The sequence below is a fragment of the Odocoileus virginianus genome, chromosome 15, assembly GCF_023699985.2.
Source record: "Odocoileus virginianus isolate 20LAN1187 ecotype Illinois chromosome 15, Ovbor_1.2, whole genome shotgun sequence".
In the NCBI taxonomy this organism is placed as follows: Eukaryota; Metazoa; Chordata; class Mammalia; order Artiodactyla; family Cervidae; genus Odocoileus; species Odocoileus virginianus.
This window is the reverse complement of record NC_069688.1, coordinates 25,450,608-25,469,912: the sequence shown is the minus strand read 5'-3', so window position 1 is coordinate 25,469,912 and position 19,305 is coordinate 25,450,608. Positions and strand designations below refer to the sequence as shown.

Genomic DNA, 19,305 nt, shown 5'->3' with positions numbered 1-19,305 from the left:
GAGAAATTGTTACTTTAAATCTTCCTGCTTTTTGGAAATACTTGACTACTACATATGATAGGAATACATACTGTACTAAACTTCCCTATCAGATTTTGTAACTTAAAGCATGGTGAAACAAATGAACACAAAGTACCTCAAAACATCTCATGCATTTGACTCCACAGAGATCTTTATGTAATAACCCCCAAAATACCTTTCATAATATCCCATCCTCACACCGCTCCATTCCTGCCCTCTCAACCTCGGCTGACAATCTTGCTCCATACTTCACTGGGAGAAACAGAATCATTCATATAAAAATTCTTTTTCCACTGAATATGTACCTACAGCCTCAGCCCTTCCTGTCAGTAGAAAAAAACTGATTCTGAAGTTATATTTTCTCCCTCCCATGTCAAGTGCTTTTACAATTTGTGCATTTCCATCAACTTCCAAGCACACTCTTCAAAAAACAAAACCAAAAACATTGCCATATACCCATGTAGTGCTAGCTGATTCCATTTCTCAAAACATTCTCAGCTTTCTTTGCATATTTCTCCTTTCTGCTCAGCCTCTACATATTGCTGGGCCATGGCTCCATTTAAAGCATTCAACCTTCATCCATAAAAATCTTCTTGGATGGTTTTATTCAGTCAGTTAAGATGGTTCTTAACAGCATCTATACATCATTTCCACACTTTTATCTCAAGTCCCACTTCTCTGCTGACCATTAAACTCAGCTGAGAATGACAAGACAATGCAAAATAAGCTTTGCATTGGAAAGGAAACCTTCTCTTGTTTCTCTTCCTGGCTCAGTAAATGCTTCAGTTATCCATCAATATGCTTAAGTAAGCATATTGGGCTTCCCTGATAGCTCAGTGGGTAAAGAATCCGCCTGCAATGCAGGAGACCCCGGTTCAATTCCTGGGTTGGGAAGATCTGTGGAGAAGGGATAGTCTGCCCACGCTAGCATTCTTGGGCTTCCCCTGTGGCTCAGCTGGTAAAGAATCCACCTGCAATGCAGGAGACCTGGGTTCCATCCCTGGGTTGGGAAGATCCCCTGGAGAAAGGAAAGGCTACCCACTCCAGAATTCTGGCCTAGAGAATTCCATGGACTATACGGCCCATGGGGTCACAAAGAATCGGACACGACTGAGCAACTTTCACTTTCTTTAAAATGTCCTCCTTATCTTTTACCCTTCATATTAAATTTACCAAAAACCCAACAGCAATGCTATCTAAAAACAGACCTGAAACCACCCACCTCTCTCCATCTTTAACACTGTCACCCTGGTCCCAGCCATCATCGTCTCTCATTAGAATATACCAGTGGCTTCCTACCTATCTCTCTGTGCTTTCACTGTGAATCCTCCTGCAACCCATTCCCTAAGGCAAAGAGTAATTGTATAAAACTGGAAATAAGACCAAAGGTCAGTCCCTTGCAAGGATTTTCCAATGGCTTGTAATTTCCCTCGACATAAAATCCAAACTTATCTCCACCAATATGGCCAAAGAGGAATTCTGGCCCCTGCTTATATGTCTACTATATTTTCTAACACTTTCCTCATTATTGAATAAAATTCAGCCATCCAAGCCTTCTTTGTGGTCCCTGAAGACTCCCACCTCATTTCTGACTTAAAGACGTCTTACCTGATATTCCTGCTGCCTAGATTTCTATAGCTTTGTTTAGTTGACTCATTATTCTTATTTGGCTCTCAGCTCAAAAGTCATTAATTTAGAGAGGTCTTCTTCAACTACTCAGTATGTTAACTCCACCTCTATCATGCATGCATGCTAAGTCACTTCAGTCGTGTATGATTCCGTGCAACCTTACAGACTATAGCCTGCCAGGCTCCTCTATCCATGTGATTCTCCAGGCAAGAATACTAGAGTGTGTGGCCATGTCCTCCTCCAGGGGAGCTTCCCGAAGAAGACATAGGAAGAACCTATGTCTTCTTATCTCTCCTGCATTGGCAGGTGGGTTCTTTACCACTAGCGCCACCTCGGAAGCCCCCATGTCTGTCACGCTCCATCATCTCACTTTGCTTATTTTCATTAACTTGTTGAACTTTTTATACATGAATGTATTCCTTAGCATCAAAAACAGTGCCTGGTACAAAAATACTAAATCGGTATTTGTTGAATCAAATTCTTTGTAAATCACAAATTTATCAATTAGAATAAAAAATTGTTTTAATCAATTACAAATGCCTTTTTGTACCTTCTTGAAATTATGAAAGCAACAGATACTCAGGAAAATAAATAAAGGGTTACTTAAACATACTTACTGTTATACCTTCACCAGACAATTCATTACCAATTGAATTTTCAAATTTTCTTCCAATGAACTAAATACTCTATGTAACATATGCATATATTGTGTTCATGGGGTTCTCGAAAAGAGTCAGACACAACTTAGCAACTTAACAACAATAATGTATATATTATATATATATTATACATGACAACATATAAAACTATAAAATGCTAATTTTATAAACTTAAATTCAATTAGTAAAAATCATTAAATTTATGAGAATTTAAGTTTTAAATCCTGTATAATTTCTTGGTTATATAAATTCCCAAGATAAGTATGTGAGAGAGCACAGCTGAACAAAAAGCAAAGAATGTTCTTGAACTAAATGTCATTCTTAATTGTGATTATAAATGATTATAAATGACCATGTTGCTTTTAATGAAGGCACCCAGTAAAGGTAACTAAGAAACAATTAGGCAAAGAAACTGCATTTCCCTAATGACTACAATTATAAATTTGGGATATGTCCCCAAAGTGACTTACCTCTTCTAAAACTAAGTTGAAAACTTTGGATTAGAAAAGAGTTAAGGCTGCAGATATCACCTGGCCCAGAGGAGATAGTTCATGTTTGATGAATGAGTGGGTGAACAAGCTTGATCATTTCTCCCATCCATTCTTTCCTGAACCATCCTTGGACTACTATGATGATACCCAAACTGTTTTATGAGACCTCTGGTATAGCCTCCATATCTCAGAATTCAAGGATCCTCATTTTACTTGATCTTTATAAGGAACATTTCACAGAGTTGATCATCCTTTCCCCTTTCTTCATTTGACCTCAGGACATCTTACTTTCCTGGTTTTTTTCCTAATTCTCAACTTCGTTTGCTGTTCCTCCACTCCTTTCCTAACTCTACACTGTTAAGTATGTTGAGGGCTCACTTTGTGAATATCTCCTCCTTCTACAGTGGCTCAGATGATAAAGAATCCGCCTGCAATGAGGGAGACCCGGGTTCGATCCCTGGGTTGGGAAGATCCCCTGGAGGAGTGCATGGCAACGCACTCCAGTATTCTTGCCTGGAGAATCCCCATGGACAGAGGAGCCTGGCAAGTTACAATTCATGGGGTTGCAAAGAGTCAGACACGACTGAGCAACCAAGCCCAGCTTCCCTCTATACTCATTCCCCTGATGATTTCATCTCTCCTGGGGCTTTAACATCATCTAAATTCTGATGAATCTGTACTTTATGGTCCAGATTAGACCACATATATCGAGTTGCACACATGAAAAATTCACTTGAATATTTAAGAAAAAATCTTAAGTTTAATTTATCCAAAATTGAGCTCCAGCTATCTCTACCAAAAGCTGGTCAAGCCACATTCTTCCATATCTTAAAAAATGGTAACTCCAATATTTCCCAGTTTCTCAGGCAAAATCTTTACAGCTACACCGAGCATCCAAAATATGTCTATGTTACCTCCAAGATGGAATCAAATCCCAGTGACATACCCCACAATGGTGCAACGGGGCTTTAATGAACAGGAGCTACATCACTGTCCCTTTCTGCTACATTTCTCACTTCCTCTTGCTTTTAGTGGGAATGGGAGAGTAGTGTGGAGGTGAAGGCAGACCATGTGGAAAAACAGCAAGCATCAGTACCCTAGGAAGTGAGGAGACAAAGTTTGCTTCTATCTCTTCTCCGCTCTTGGAACTGGGTGGGTGAAATGGCAATGGGTAACCTGCGGATTTCCAGAATCTCTGTAACCATTCCAGAAGTCAGGACAAGTTGAAATTCCCCATTGATTTTTTTTTTTCTTTCCTTTTTTTCCCCACTGATATTCAAACCAGGATGGAAAGTACCACCAGTGTTCAAAAACTGCAGTCAGGGCTTGGGTGGATTTAGACATTGCACTAGATGTGGGAACTTGGCCTGGCTGGCCAAGCCAATTGCCCAAGTCTTGCAGCAAGGCTTCCTTGAATTTATCAAAGCTGATGTCATGACTACAAATGAGATTTAGTATAGATTCACACTATACCACTTCTCATCACCTTCAAGGCTGCCATCCCACTCCTAGCCACCATCAACTGGACTGGTTACTGCAGTAGCCTTGAATCCCTGCCCATACTATGGCCCTACCTCCCACCACGTAAAGTCTATTATCAACGAATTCAAATTGATTCTGAGTTAGTATAAGTATTAATAAGATCACGATATTCCTCTGTTCAAATGACTTCCTGTCACTTGGACTCAGGGGGAGTCCCTACAATGACTACCGTGACTGTATCTGTTCTCCTCAGTGAAAGCTGGACCTCATTTTCTACACGACTTTCACACTCGTGTCAGCCACACGGGCCACTTGCTGAGTTGGGAGAGTTAGGGTTTTTACACCTATTCTAGGCAAGTTAGACTGTTTGTTGTATTCACAGCTGGGCCCTCAATGGTGCCGGGCATTTGGTAAACTAATACTTGTCAAATGAAGGAATAAACAACAATAACAATTTCAAAATTTTGTGACACTTTTCTGGCTCCGGGTAGCCCACTCTCCTGTGAAACTGCTTCTCATGCCTTGCCTTTCTAAGATCCTAGATCTGCTTTCCTTGCCTGGAGAGTCCCAGGGATGGGAGCCTGGTGGGCTACCATCTATGGGGTCACACAGAGTCGGACACAATCGACGTGACTTAGCAGCAGCAGATCTGCTTTCATTTAATGAGGGATCTTTAATCTCCCAGAATCACACGGTAGCTAACAAATTCAAGCAACTGAGCTGTAATGTAACTCTCTTCCTACAGGTATTGCATCTACAAGTGTAACTTTCAAAAAGAAAATTACATTAATATGAAGTGTCAATGCTAAAAAGAAAAAAATACTATGTGTCCAAATTAAGGTTTTAAAAACTTTTCAATTCTGTAGACAAATTAACTTTAAAAAAAAAGCTTTACTGTATCTAAATAATATTAGTGAAATAAAAACTGTCTAACAAAATTAAATGTTTAAGAAAATTAAATAAATCAAGAAGAAAGAAACTTTAAAAACCTTAAATAAGAGTAACAATCTTTCAGTCAAGATATTTCATGAACTTTTAAGTACATATAGATTACACTGCATACCCTTAAAAGATGCAAATATTTAACTTTGAAAACTACCAGGCAAGTGCCAGAACACAGAAAAATAATCATTTTAGGAATCAAGAGTTGAAATAAAACCTTACTTGCAGTGAATTCCGACCACTTTTAGCAAGGTAAGATTTTTCAACATTAAGCTCTGGGTAAATGAGTTATGAGGGCATCAATTTATTAATTGCATTTTTTTCTGGGTATTGTATCAGTTCATTTCAGTCAATCAGTTGTGTCTGACTCTTTGCGACCCCATGGACTGCAGCTTGCTAGGGTTCCCTGTCCATCACCAACTCCCAGAGCTTGCTCAAACTCAAGTCTATCGAGTCGGTGATGTCATCCAGCCATCTCATCCTTTGTTGTCCCCTTCTCCTCCTGCCTTCAATCTTTCCCAGAATCAGGGTATTATATGGATAATACAATATCCATATGTTATTTTATTCAGTGACAATGATATATGCCATTGGTGGCAGATAATGTCAGAAAATGTACATTTATAAGAGTTGCTTTGTCAGAGCAACTCACAAGCTAAAATTAACTTTTTTTAGGCTTGGACTCAGGGCTACAGCTAGTCAGAAATAGGGCAGAGCCCAGACTAACATCACCCTGGGTTGGGGGCTACATCGTCCCTTGAACAGTTTCTGCAGTTATCTGCTGCACAGAAGAAAAAGCACTTCATTTCCAGTGTTAAGCAAGGCCATATAAAGAGTTTAAGTGATAAACTGGTACTAAGCCATTGTTTGTACCAAAACATGCACCATGGACTCCAAGTATGACTGGCTGTTGGCTTGGAGCCTCTGGCTGCCCAGTGGAAGGACAGGTAGCTAGATGTATTTTGTTCTACATTTGGAAAAATGCTGTGCAAAACTTCTGTCCCTAGTCTTATCATATGTGAAGTAACAGCAAGCAGGTACAGCCATCAACCCTCCCAGCAGAGTGTCTGTCAACTGTTCTGTGACTGACATGGAAATAGTTATAATAGTGGGAAATAGCTTGTATAATTGGCATTGTGAGACACAGCTCGATCTTTGGGTCAGGAAGATTTCCTGGAGAAGGAAACAGCAACCCAGTCCAGTATTCTTGCCTGGAGAATCCTCATGAACAGAAGAGCTTGGTGGGTTACAGTCAATGGGGTTGCAGAGTCGGACACGACTGAGCAAGTACAAAGGCAAATGACACATATAAAACTTTTAGGGAATATGTCCAATTGTTGCTAAAGGCCATTCTAGACTTAGGTACATTTTCTATCACAGTGAGCTATTTTGGATTTCAGCCAATCTATAATTTAAGAGACTTATTAAAGAGCTGTTACAAGAGATAAATATGCATTAATTTATTATTTAAATTCCAGAGCATCTGAACATCTTAACCACTGTTCAGCAGCTCTATATTATAGGAAAATTTTTAGTACACCATGAATATTTTTAAAAATAGAAAAAATAATTCTGAATTACTTGACTTATTCTTCATCTCTGATATTTCCAACTTATCTCTGGTGTTGATGATATCCTACTTATAGAATTTTTCTTATTTTAATTCCTCTTTCTTGTCCTTTATATTTATCTCATATAATTTCATCTATTTTCCATCCATGCCTTTATTCAACACATATTTACTGAATATTCAACAGTATTCAATCAACAAATATTAATATTTACTGAGTACATCTATGCATCAGACACACAGTTATAAAGGTAAGTACATCCTTATCCTTCCAGGAAATTCAGTCTTGAAAGGAAAATGGACATGTATATATTTAATTGCAACAAAAACTTCAATACTATAAACAGGCTTAAATAAAATACTTTGGCTTTCCAGGTGGTGCTAGTGGTAAAGAACCCACCTGCTAACGCAGGAGATGTAAGAGATGTGGGTTTGATCCCTGGGTCGGGAAGATCCCCTGGAGGAGGGCATGGCAACCCACTCCAGTATTCTTGCCTGGAGAATCCCATGGACAGAGGAGCCTGGCGGGCTACAGTCCATGGGTTCACAGAGTCGGACACGACTGAGTAATTAAGCACAGCACACGCACAGCAAGAAAGACCCAGCACAGCCAAATGAATTTTAAATAAAAAAGAAAGAACAGTGTATAGTTTAAAGTGAACACAGATTCAATTATATGCCAGGCAGTTGAGCTTTCAAACTGTGGTGCTGGAGAAGACTCTTGAGGGTCCCCTGGACAGCAAGGAGATTAAAATAGTCAATCCTAAAGGAAATCAACCCTGAAAGTTCATTGTAAGGACTGATGCTGAAGCTGAAGCTCCAGTACTTTGGCCACCTGATGCAAAGAGCCAAATCACTGGAAAAGACCCTGATGCCGGGAAAGATTGAGGGCAGGAGGAGAAGGGGATGACAGAGGATGCAATGGTTGGATGGCATCACCGACTCAATGGACATGAATTTGAACAACAACAACAACAACAAAGGGAGTTGAGGGCTATGGGGCTTATTGGACTAGACCTGCCTCCTTCTGTAAGTTCTTCAAGATGAGCTTTAACTTGTGAGCAGCCAGAAGTTAACAGAAAATGTGGACAGTTGAGTAAGTACCAGAGATTTGTTTGAGGGAAAAGACAGACTGTGTAGCAGTGAGGAAGGTAGATTAAAGTAGAAATAAAGTAAGACTAGATGGTATAATCTTCTGCAGGGGCAGCTGTGATGCCCGTCTCAGGGAGACAAAGAACGCAGGCTTTGATGAAATAGATTCAAACATTTCTAAGACAGAATCTAAGACTCTGGCAAGTAACTGTGTATTTATATTTGTGTGTACATATTACATGGAAGTGGACAGAGGGAATGAGAGCAAGGCAAGAGTTGAGGACATTTCTAATGATCTGTTTTCGTTTGGACAGGACTTAGCAGATGTCTCTGACATTCACTGAGAAAGAATCCAGGGAGGGAAGGACGACCATGGGCAAGAGTGGAACAAAAGCAGCTCATTTTCTTTTTAGACGTCTTAAACTTGAAGTAATATTACTTGAAGCAATGTTACGATATTACTTTAAGATTCAAGAGATGACCCAGTGGACAGTAGGAAACATGAAAACAATGCTCAAAGAAGACTATCGGATGGGGTGTCACCACGGAGCCATCAATAGACAGATGGTATTTAAAGTCAAAGGAATAGATATAATTCCCCAGGAAGGGAGAAGACCAAAAGTAAAACCATGCGGGCCAAAAGTACAGTCTGAAGAGATGAGCAAGACCCTTGGAAAAGACCCTGATTCTGGAAAAGATTGAAAGCAAAAGGAGAGGAGGGTGGCAGAGAATGAGATGCTTAGATAGCATCACCGACTTAATGGACATGAACTTCAGCAAACTCCAGAAAGTAGAGGATAGGGAAGCCTCTCGTGCTGCAGTCCATAGGGTCACAAAAAGTCAGACACGACTTAGCAACGGAACAACAACAACAACAACATGATGAAGAAATAACCAAAAGATAAAAATAGAAGAACCAAGTGATGGGGCTGCTGCTGCTGCTAAGTCACTTCAGTCGTGTCCGACTCTGTGCGACCCCACAGACGGCAGCCCACCAGGCTCCCCCGTCCCTGGGATTCTCCAGGCAAGAACACTGGGGTAGGTTGCCATTTCCTTCTCCAATGCGTGAAAGTGAAGTCGCTCAGTCGTGTCCTACTCTTAGCGACCCCATGGACTGCAGCCCACCAGGCTCCTCCATCCATGGGATGTTCTAGGCAAGAGTACTGGAGTGGGGTGCCATTGCCTTCTCCGAGCGATAGGGCTAATACCCACAAAAAGGAAAGGCTTGAAGGAAAATAACAGTATGCTCAACAGGATCAAATCTCTTATCTCACTGCGGCCCATGGGCTATATATTCCTAAACCTATATACATAGGAATATATAGTCGATGGGCTGGTATAGAATTGGTATCCCTATACCAAGTCTACCAATGACAAAAACAATGCCAAAAAAAATCATTGCTGTCAGACTTCACATGCCAGTAAGCAGCAGAGACAACACAGGTCTAAAGGCACTGTTTCTTCCTCAAATATCCACTGTCTCTTCAGTAACAGCTTCATTTGATGACCTAAAAGCTTCAGTTTTTCAATGTATCCTGAATTAAACACTGGTAATCTCTCTGCTCAGGTTACTGGTTTCTATAATTAATAATGCATTTCTCCTCTCCCTGATTCTACCACAGGGCTTTGCTTTCATCAACCTACTCTGCTTCTGGTTTCCTAGAAAAACGGTCAGCCACTCCACTCTGTTGATTCCTTTTTTTTTTAAGCTTCATTAGAATACAGCCAATTAACAGTGTTGTTATAGTTTCAGGGGCCAGCACAGGGACTCAGCCAGACATTTACATGGATCCATTCTCCCCCAAGTTCCCCTCCCATCCAGGCTGCCGCATACACTGAGCACAGTTCCTTCTGCTCTATAGTAGGTCCTTGTGTGTTGTCCATTTTAAATACAGCAGAGGGTACATGCGATCCCAAACTCCCGAGGTATCCCTCCCCACCATCCTTCCCCACTGGCAACCAGTGAGTCCACTCTCTAGGTCTCTGAGTGTGTTTCTGTTTTGTAAATAAGTTACTCTGTATCATAGCTTTTTAGATTCAACAAGTTGGTTCCTCTTCCAGCTGAGACATGCCCTTCACTCTTGGCCACAGTTTGTGGTCCTCCACCATCTGCCAGAAACAACATAAACGTCATCTTCCCCATTGATTAACTCTCCTGTAGGAATATTCCAGTACCCTGTGATATCCGGGCATCAATCATACATATGAACGAAGAATTTTGTGTTCCTGCCTACTTGAAAATTTTCAGATGTGTCTATTCTTTCTTCTCAATCAGCCTATAAGCTCTTCCAGTGAAGATGTGACCTTCTGGAGGTCATTTTTAACCCTATTAATTAATGAACCTTAGAGTGGGGGTAGGGTTGCGATGTTAATGAACACGGATGTGGCTTGGCTGCGGGAGGTTCAAACATAAAAAACAGACTAAAATAAGCACCAAATGTACATAAGGTAATTGGCTATTCAAACTTTAATGCAGTATAACAGAGTATAGGACTTCTGTGGTAGCTCAGATGGTAAAGAATCTGCCTGCCATGCAGGAGACCTGGGTTCCATCCCTGCATCAGGAAAATCTCCTGGAGAAGGGGAGTGTAAGTGGCCAAAAGCAGTGGCACTTATCACACGGTACTGCAGATTCTATAGGAAGTGGCTCTTTAGCTTTTCATTTTATCAAAATACACTTTATGTTTTTTTTTTTAATATTTATTTGGTTGCAGCATGTAGAATCTTTAATTGAGTCATGTAGGATCTAGTTCCTTGATCAGAGATTGAATCCAGGCTCCCTGCATTGGAAGCATGAATTCCTAGACACTGGACCATCAGGGAAGTCCCCTGAAAGAATTTTTTTTAATCTTTTTATTTTTTATTGGGATATCCCTGATAGCTCAGTTGGTAAAGAATCCACCAGCAATGTGGGAGACCTGGGTTCCATTCCTGGGTTGGGAAGATCCCCTGGAGAAGGGAAAGGCTACCCATTCCAATATTCTGGCCTGGAGAATTCGATGGACTGTATAGTCCATGGGGTCGCAAAGAGCTGGACACGACTGAGCGACTGTTACTTCACTTCATAGCCAATTAACAATATTGTGATAGCTTAAAGTGAACAGTGAAGGGACTCAATCATACATGTACATGTATCCATTCTCCCTCAAAAATACACTTCAGTCAACTATTTGAATCAATTTTCTTTCCATGGGTCGATCAACATCTGTACTTACATTATTATTATATAAAATATAAGTCAACAGTGTTTCAAATAAAGCAGTATTGTTCTTTTAGACTTCCCCTTTTATGTGTATTCTAGAAAATGTGTTCCTGCATTACCATCGGGAAATAAACTCCTCGGCAGCCCAGTTATTAGCCAAGACATAGTTCTAGTGTTCATAGTATCTAAGGGCAACGCAACATAAACCTTGGCTGGTTTCTGAATCTACATTTCAAGGACAGAACGAAAGCAATGAAATTGAAAAGAAATGCCTATAAACATTCTAGACCAGACATCATACAATAGGCACTTATTTTCTTTGGAAGTCAGACATAGAAAACGAATCACAGAACTGTTCTTTCATTATTTCCATATTACTTAAAACACACACAAATATTGTCAGATTTCGTTTTGGGGTTTGAACTCCCAAGTTCTTCCTTATTTTGAATAAAATGCAACTGAGTACCTATCAACATGGAATAAGCATAGGGTGGCCTACTTGGAAAAACTCCATAATTAACTGGCTCTTTCTGTTTGAAAGCTCACAGATAAAGAAGTCAGAGAATTCTTTACTTTGAACAAACATTTTAAAATAGAAAATGGGAGACATTACTGATGTCGTATTATGCATGGCACAGAATTTTGAAAAGAGCAAACAAATTTCAGATGAGCTATTTAAATGGTATTAAGGAAACCTGGTGGCTCAGATGGTAAAGCGTCTGCCCTGCAATGCGGGAGACCCAGGTTCGATCCCTGGGTTGAGAAGATCCCCTGGAGGAGGAAATGGCAACCCACTTCAGTATTCTTGCCTGGAGAATCCCATGGACAGAGGAGCCTGATAGGCTACAGTCCATGGGGTCGCAAAGAGTAGGACATGACTGAGCAACTTCACTTCCACGGAAACATAGTATTGGTTTTATGTCTTAGTAATACTTACCAGGACCTTGTAATTGCAATATGATTGATAATAAGCTAAACTTTACACAGGTCATCTCATTTCTTACATAACCCTCACAACACCCCTCTGAGGTGAGCTTGTCTGTTAGACACAAGGAAACTAAAGTAGAGGGCAATTTATGATTTGCCCAAAGTCACACAGTGGGTGCGTGCGTGCATGCATGCTCAGCCGCTTCAGTCATGTCCGACTCTGTGCAACCCTATGGACTGCAGCCCACCGGGCTCTTCTGTCCATGGGATTCTCCAGGCAAGAACACTGGAGTGGGTTGCCATGTCCATCTCCAGGGGATCTTCATGACCCAGGGATCAAACCCATATCTCTTATTTCTTCTACATTTAGGGGAGGGTCCTTTTCTCCTAGAGCCTCTTGGGAAGCCAAAAGTGTATCAGTGCCAGAATTTAAACCCCTACAGCCTGATGGTTGGGACTGATTCCTTATCTCTGATGACTTCTCTTGCATGCTACCCACTTTCTTTAGGGTAAAATATTTTTCTAGTAAAAGTTAAAATAATATAAGGAAATATTTTGTAATATATAATGTGAACTTAGAATTTCCATGTTTCATCACAGTTACCAAAGTAGAGAATACCTATCCAAACTAATGTAAGTGGGGAAAAAAAAAGGGAAAAATTAGAATATATTAAAATTAACAGGACCCTGCAATGTATCCAAAGGAGAAATGTTAGCATCAATGTTCATTAAGTTTGCTGTCATCAATGAAAATTATCGGTCTTTGCTATTATTGTGAAAATCACTTAGTCGTGTCCGACTCTTTGTGACCCCATGGGACTGTATAGTCCATGGGATTCTCCAGGCCAGAATACTGGAGTGGGTAGCCTTTCCCTTCTCCAGGGGATCTTCCCAACCCAGGGATCGAACCCAGGTCTCCCGCATTGCCGGCAGATTCTTTACCTGCTGAGCCACGTGGAAGCTTTGCTAGTGTATTCCTAATTTATGCAAGCAGTAAGATTTTTGAAAATTTTTCTATATATTTAGGGTATGAAGAATCCTAATATTAATGAGCTACAGTCTTGAAAAAGTAATATTTAACAGTCTTTAAAAAGTAATTTCGTTTCTCAAACTTGCTAATTTACTCTCAGAATTCATATAAGGTTATTAAGGATATCACATATTTTTACTGAATCCTTTACCCAAACGTATTTTCACACTTTGAAGTTCACAAGTAAATTCAGAGGGTAAAAAGTTATTGCCAAAGTATTTCTTAACATAAAGCAACCACAGAAAAGTACACTTTACAACATGTCATTTACATACTTCTAAGAAACAATGGCCCATTAGAAACTATATATAGATATAAAAGTATATATATATATATATATATATATATATATGAAAGTATACATATACTTTATAAACATGCGTGCATGCCCAGTCACGTCTGACTCTTTGTGACCCCATGGACTGTAGCTCCACCAGGCTCCTCTGTCCATGGGATTTTCCAGGCAAGAATACTGGGTGGGTTACCATTTCCTCAGCCAGAGGATCTTCCTGACCCAGGGATCAAACCTGCGACTCTGTGTTTCCTACATTAGCAGGTGGATTCTTTACCACTGTGCCACCTGGGAGACCTGATACCTATCTATCTATAATGTATCTACATACACATATGTGTGTGTGTGTGTGTGTGTGTGTGTATATACACACACATCAGTCATCTGGAAATTGTCTTCAAATTATTCATCCTTGATTTTTTCAGGTCCACCATTCATAAGAAGATTCCATCAATTAGGAATTAGGAAACATTTTTTCTACTAAGTCATTTAAAAGCAAATACATCAACTGTACAGCATTTTCAGGACAGGAATCTTTCTCCGAAGAGCAGAATTTAAAGTACTTAGTTGGAACATTAGATCTGAAGGTATTTAATTTTACTCTGAAATTTATAGAGCTCTTAAAACGAAAGGAACACTAATAAAAGAATATGTAGAAGAATATATGGGACGGAGAATTCCCTAACAGTCCAGTGGTTAGAACTCCATGCTTTTCCTGTCCAGGTCCTAGGTTTAATCCCTGGTCAGGGAGCCAAGATCCCACAAGCCTTGTGGCAGTGTCCAAAAAAAAACAACAAAAGAATATACAGGACTATACCACTGCTTGTGTGTAGTAACAAGATTGGAAAATTGCAAAGATGGATTTTAATCAAAGATGGATTAAAAAAAAAGTGGTGCCAGAGAACTTGATTCAATACTCTGTAATGACCTACATGGGAAAGGAATCTAAAAAAGAACAGCTACATATATAATTTATTCACTTTGCTATACAGCAGAAACTAACAACATTGTAAAGCAACGACACTCCAATAAAACTTTAAAAAAATGAAAAAAAAAGTATGCAGAAGAAAATACTCGAAGAAAATCTTTTTTAAAAGCTTCATACAGGACAAATGGTAAAAGACTAAATATCAGCATCATTAAACATTTCTATGTACATACCATTTGAAAAATATTCTTACCATATACTCCATATTAGAAGCTGTAGGATACACCTGACTTCGCAACTTATTATGAAGGTCCAAGATACTCTGCATGTCATTGTCTGTGATGGCCCTTTTCCCTCTTTGCTTGGCTATCCACCACACACCATCCTCATCCATGTACTTTTCCAAAAGTTTTTCCAATAAAGTGGCATTAGGAACCACCATGGCTGGAATGGCTCCGGCCATGAGGAGCACCGTGGTTACCCTGAACCACTCCCGCACGGTACACTTCATAATGAATGCTCTCAGGATTTCCCCGGGAAAATCTCCAACACCGGCTCTTCCACTCCTTTTGGCTATAAGGACATGTAGTGCAATTAGGGTGAAAATCCTGGCACACATTAATTTTCTAACAACAAAAATAATTCAACAGTCACAAAGGGATGGAGCCAGTTTGATTTGTTTACATAATTTCAGCAAACGGAATAAATTTTGAAATAAATTTTCTCCAATCCATTTTAACTCCAGAGGACTTTTCACAGTGCACCTTTCCCACAAAAGAGAAAACTGTATTTTCCAAGATAATATACATGATGCCAAAAACAAATGGCAAAAGCAACCCAGAAGAGTTAAAGCTTGAAAGCGATTTCTGAATTACAAATCTTTAAATGGCTTTTTGTGGCACACAGCCTGCAAAGAGTCCTAGAATGTTTTATCCTAGAATGTTTTATCAGGCAATTCAGAGATCCATGTTTCTCTCTGTGTTTCAAGGTATTTTATCTCAGTGCCCCATCTCTGGTTCAAACATTCATTATGTCAACAAAATTATGAAATCGAGGGTGAATGTTTTAAAGAAGTACAAAATTTTACGCATACATATGTCCATGGAGACTTCTAAAGGGACCAGTGAATTAATGCAAGTGAACAGTTAAGGTCACGGGGGGAAGTACCTTTGCATACAGGCACAGGGCAAGAAGAAAAAAAATCATTATTTCCTAGAAAGCGTGTGCCTAACCTGTGGCCCGCACCCGATGAAGACAACAGTCCACGGGTGGTTTCGGAGCCTCTCCGGCCACACGCCGCAGGCGCACGCCGTTCACCCAAACCAAAGGAGGTGAAATTCACAAACTCACTGAGAAGGAGCGCCCAGAGTTCTCCATCGTGGCCGCTTTCCGAGTACACACCCACCCCTCCGTGATCGACCGTTCTCTGCAAGTGGAGTTTTCTTTTTTTTTTTTTTTTTTAAGTAGAGTTTAAGAAGAAAAAAGTAGATAGAAGAGGGTGGGAGCTTGACGACTTACCTCTCCAGTGTGAAGTTCCCTAAGATGGATCAGCCGAACCAGACGGCCGGCCTCCCCAGCCGCCTGCAGCCTGCACACAGGCTGCCCGATTCGGGCAGGACCCGAGCGCCGCAAGTCCTCCGGCGCTGCCTGCAGGGGGATTGCTATCCTCGGCCTAGGTGGCTCCCCTTGGACCTGGGGGCCGGAGCTGGGAAAAGCGCGGCGAAGCTGGGAGGCCGAGGCTGGGGTGGAACGGCAGCGGCCTGGTTAGCTCTGCAGGGTGGGCGCCCGAGCGTCTCGGAGCAGAAGCTGCAGGAGCGAGAGGGGCGGGGACTCGGGTCAGGCCGGGCGGCGGAGGCTGCAGGCGACCCCGCGCTCCCGCTGGGTGCAGCCGCCGAGCGCAGAGCCAGGCGCAGAGCGCTTCCGCCGCTCCCCTGAGCGCCCGGGCATTTATTGCGGTCCTCGCGCGCGCGCACGTGACGTGAGCGCCCCTGCTCGCCCACCCCCACTTCTGCCCGGGCCTGGACGCGTGCCCGCGGCGGGAGCGAGGAGAGGCCGCCCGGCTTCTCCCCACCCGCTTCACCATCCCCGCTCCCCGCCCCCCGGCCCAGCGCCGCCAGGACGCCTGGCGTTTGTGGCGGTAGCTTGGGCTTCAGGGACCAGAGAGTGGGAGGTCTGGACCCGGTGAGAGGCCGTCTGCAAGGAGGATCAAACTCCCAACGCCCCCTCGCAGTTCCCCAACTTTCCGAGAGCCTTCTAGTTCCTTCCAGATTCGATGCTAAACAAGGAGCTGTCCCAGAGAGCGCGCGTAGCGGGTGGAGTGAGGTTAACACTTTGGAAACTGGGAAAGGTAACTGGGACAGGGGAGCGTAGGCTCGGGGAACAGAAGTCTTGTCCTTTTATTTTCTCCAGGGAATCACTTCCATTACCAAGACCGGTTGTCTAGAATTAGAAACTTGTTCTTTTTTGCTGCGTTAAAACATTGATGATGATGAACAAATGGGACAAGGATTTCATACAGTGATGGATGATCTGTGACTCAGGGTTGCCTGACAGCTGAGAGCCCCACTTCATCCTTAAAACATGTTGCATTCGCTTCGTAAGGTGACCGCAGCACTTTTCTTTTTCTTTCTAATGATGTAAACATTTATGGAGTTGATACAAAGAGTAGCCTCAATTTATCAGAGCTACCTTGACAGGAATTCAATACCCAAACCTAGAAGTGAGAGTGAAATGAGAGTCAGTCTCCTAGATGTTCATGCTAAAATTCGAAGTAGGAAAATTACTAATTTTAAGTTCATAAAGGCTCACCATAATTAATGTGGTGCTACTTCTACAGGTACATTTTTATTAAGCAATTATTTAATTTATTTACCTTTACTTTCCCTCTGTGGTCTTTCCTCGTGGCTCAGATGGTGAAGAATCTTCCTGTAATTCCGGAGACCCAGGTTAAATCCCTGGGTTGGGAAGATACCCTAGAGAATGAAATGGCAACCTACCCCAGTATTCTTGCGTGGAGAATTCCGTGGACAGAGGAGCCTGGTGGGCCTCAGCCTATGGGGTCGCAAAGAGTCGGGCAAGACTGAGCGACTTCACTCCTGCATCGTGGGCAGAGTCTTTACCACCTGAACCACCAGGGAAGCTACTGTCTATCGCATATGATCAAATAAAGTAAAACTCTGAAAGTAATTCCAAAACTCCACCATCCAGTTACTTTATCAAACCAAAAAAAAATTCAAATCTACGCCTCTGGTGAACATGAGACCTGGCTTCCTCTCAAATATAGAAAAGAAACAAAAGGGAAATATGGCCTAGCAGAAGAATCCAGAAGGTGAAAAGTGTTGATGCACATTACCAGTTTCATAGAAGGTGTCATTTTTAGCAACTTGTTACATTTGCACTGTTCAAATATTTATAACTTTTTGCATTGGTTTTCCCTCTTGGAAACTGATGAAAGACCCCAAAGTATGTGATACAAGAATTTTCATTTGTCATATCAGATGAATAACACTTTTATATACTGCAATTTTAATGTACTGGAAATTATGCATGTATGTGTGCCCAGTTGCTCAGTAGTGTTCGACTCTTTTGCAATCCCATGGATTGCAGCCCACCAGGCTCCTCTCTCCATTGAATTTTCCAGGCAATAATACTGAAACAGGTTGCCATTTCCTACTCCAGGGGATCTTCCCTACACAGGGATCAAACCTGTGTCTCCTGTGTCTCTTGCATTGGCAGGCAGATTCTTTACCACTTGAGCCACCTGGGAAGCCCTGTTGGAAAGTATATTGAGTATCAAATAAAAAAGAGTTAAGAGTAATAACATTACTTGAAACATTTTCAGAGAGAATTTAAGTTAAGATGCTAAGAAATGAAGTTAAATGCATTGACTCTTGAATGTTTCCATCATAAAACTTTCCACAAAATACACAGATCACATACCTAAAGGCTTACATTAAAGAAAATTAATTTTGGTTTTAAGGTTGTAATCCCAAACTTTCTCCAGGCAAGAAAATTAAAGTTTGTATTCTTTGTCTCAGTGTTTCTGCTGGCTTCCAATCTGCTCTTGTGGGTCGTATTTTTATATAAAGGAATGATTTAAACATTAACAATATTAAGCATTAACACTTTGATAATATGTCATATCTGGTTTAATATATATGCTGGGAATGTCATTTTAAACAGTAATCAAACACAATGTCCTGAAATACTCTAAAATGATACTGTTCACTTTTTAATTTTTTGTTGGGAAATCTGTGTGGAGACTAAAGAAAGTGTCACAAAATTCGTGTGTAAGGTGCCTTTTAGTTTGTGGCTAAGACTGATACTTGTAAAGCCACGGTTGTTTTTAGCATTGCTACTTTCTTGTGGCAGACACTGTTGGTCGCCTAACCCAAAACCAGCCTTCCACACCTTTTCTTCCAAGCCCATAGCTGCCAATTTCCTGGGGGTGTTCACTTGCTCACATTCTGTCCAACTCTCCTCAGGAGATAAATGTTGACTAGTGAAAGGTAATCATCATACCAGTAGTTGACTTAGCTACCAGTAATTGACTTAGCCTGTATATGACTTGCAACCCTGGATCCTGAAAGGAAGGAAGAAATCTGCTTGGGTGAAAACAAAGGTTGGCAAGGGCTTTATTTTGTAATAAAAAAGAGATGCAAAAAGAGAAAATGTCCCTCAGGTGCTGATATATGAGTTTGTGAAATTTAAATATGGACCTGTTATCATACAAAGAGGGACAAGTCTGAAGACAGGCTTATCATCTTGGCTGAGCAGAAAGACAGACAGTGCCTGAGTCTCCCTGTCACTGAGCATTGAATACCTAGCCTCTGTTTTACTAACCCTACAAGACAGGAAATGTATTGTTTAAGCCACACTGACTTGGGAATTCAGTTACTTGCAGCTCAGAGCATTCTAACAATTATATTTCTACAAAGAGGATACCTTCCTTTGACAATGTCGTATTTTCTCTGTGCTGCTGCTATTATGTTCTGCTCATCTGCATACTAAGGAATTATCTTTAAGTGTATTCTTATATGG

General features: G+C 41.1%; 1 protein-coding gene across 1 annotated transcript in view; it reads right to left on the bottom strand.

The window, feature by feature from the left end:
• Positions 1-16,264, bottom strand: part of CRISPLD1 (cysteine rich secretory protein LCCL domain containing 1) — a 51,607-nt gene extending 35,343 nt beyond the window's left edge. Inside the window, exons 1-2 of the mRNA XM_070477191.1 lie at positions 15,784-16,264; positions 14,519-14,838 (exon numbers count right to left, since the gene is read on the bottom strand). Coding sequence (XP_070333292.1) covers positions 14,519-14,776 — 258 coding nt within the window. The 5' untranslated portion in view covers positions 14,777-14,838; positions 15,784-16,264. The remainder of the gene's footprint in view (positions 1-14,518; positions 14,839-15,783) is intronic.
• Positions 16,265-19,305: the final 3,041 nt, after the last annotated feature.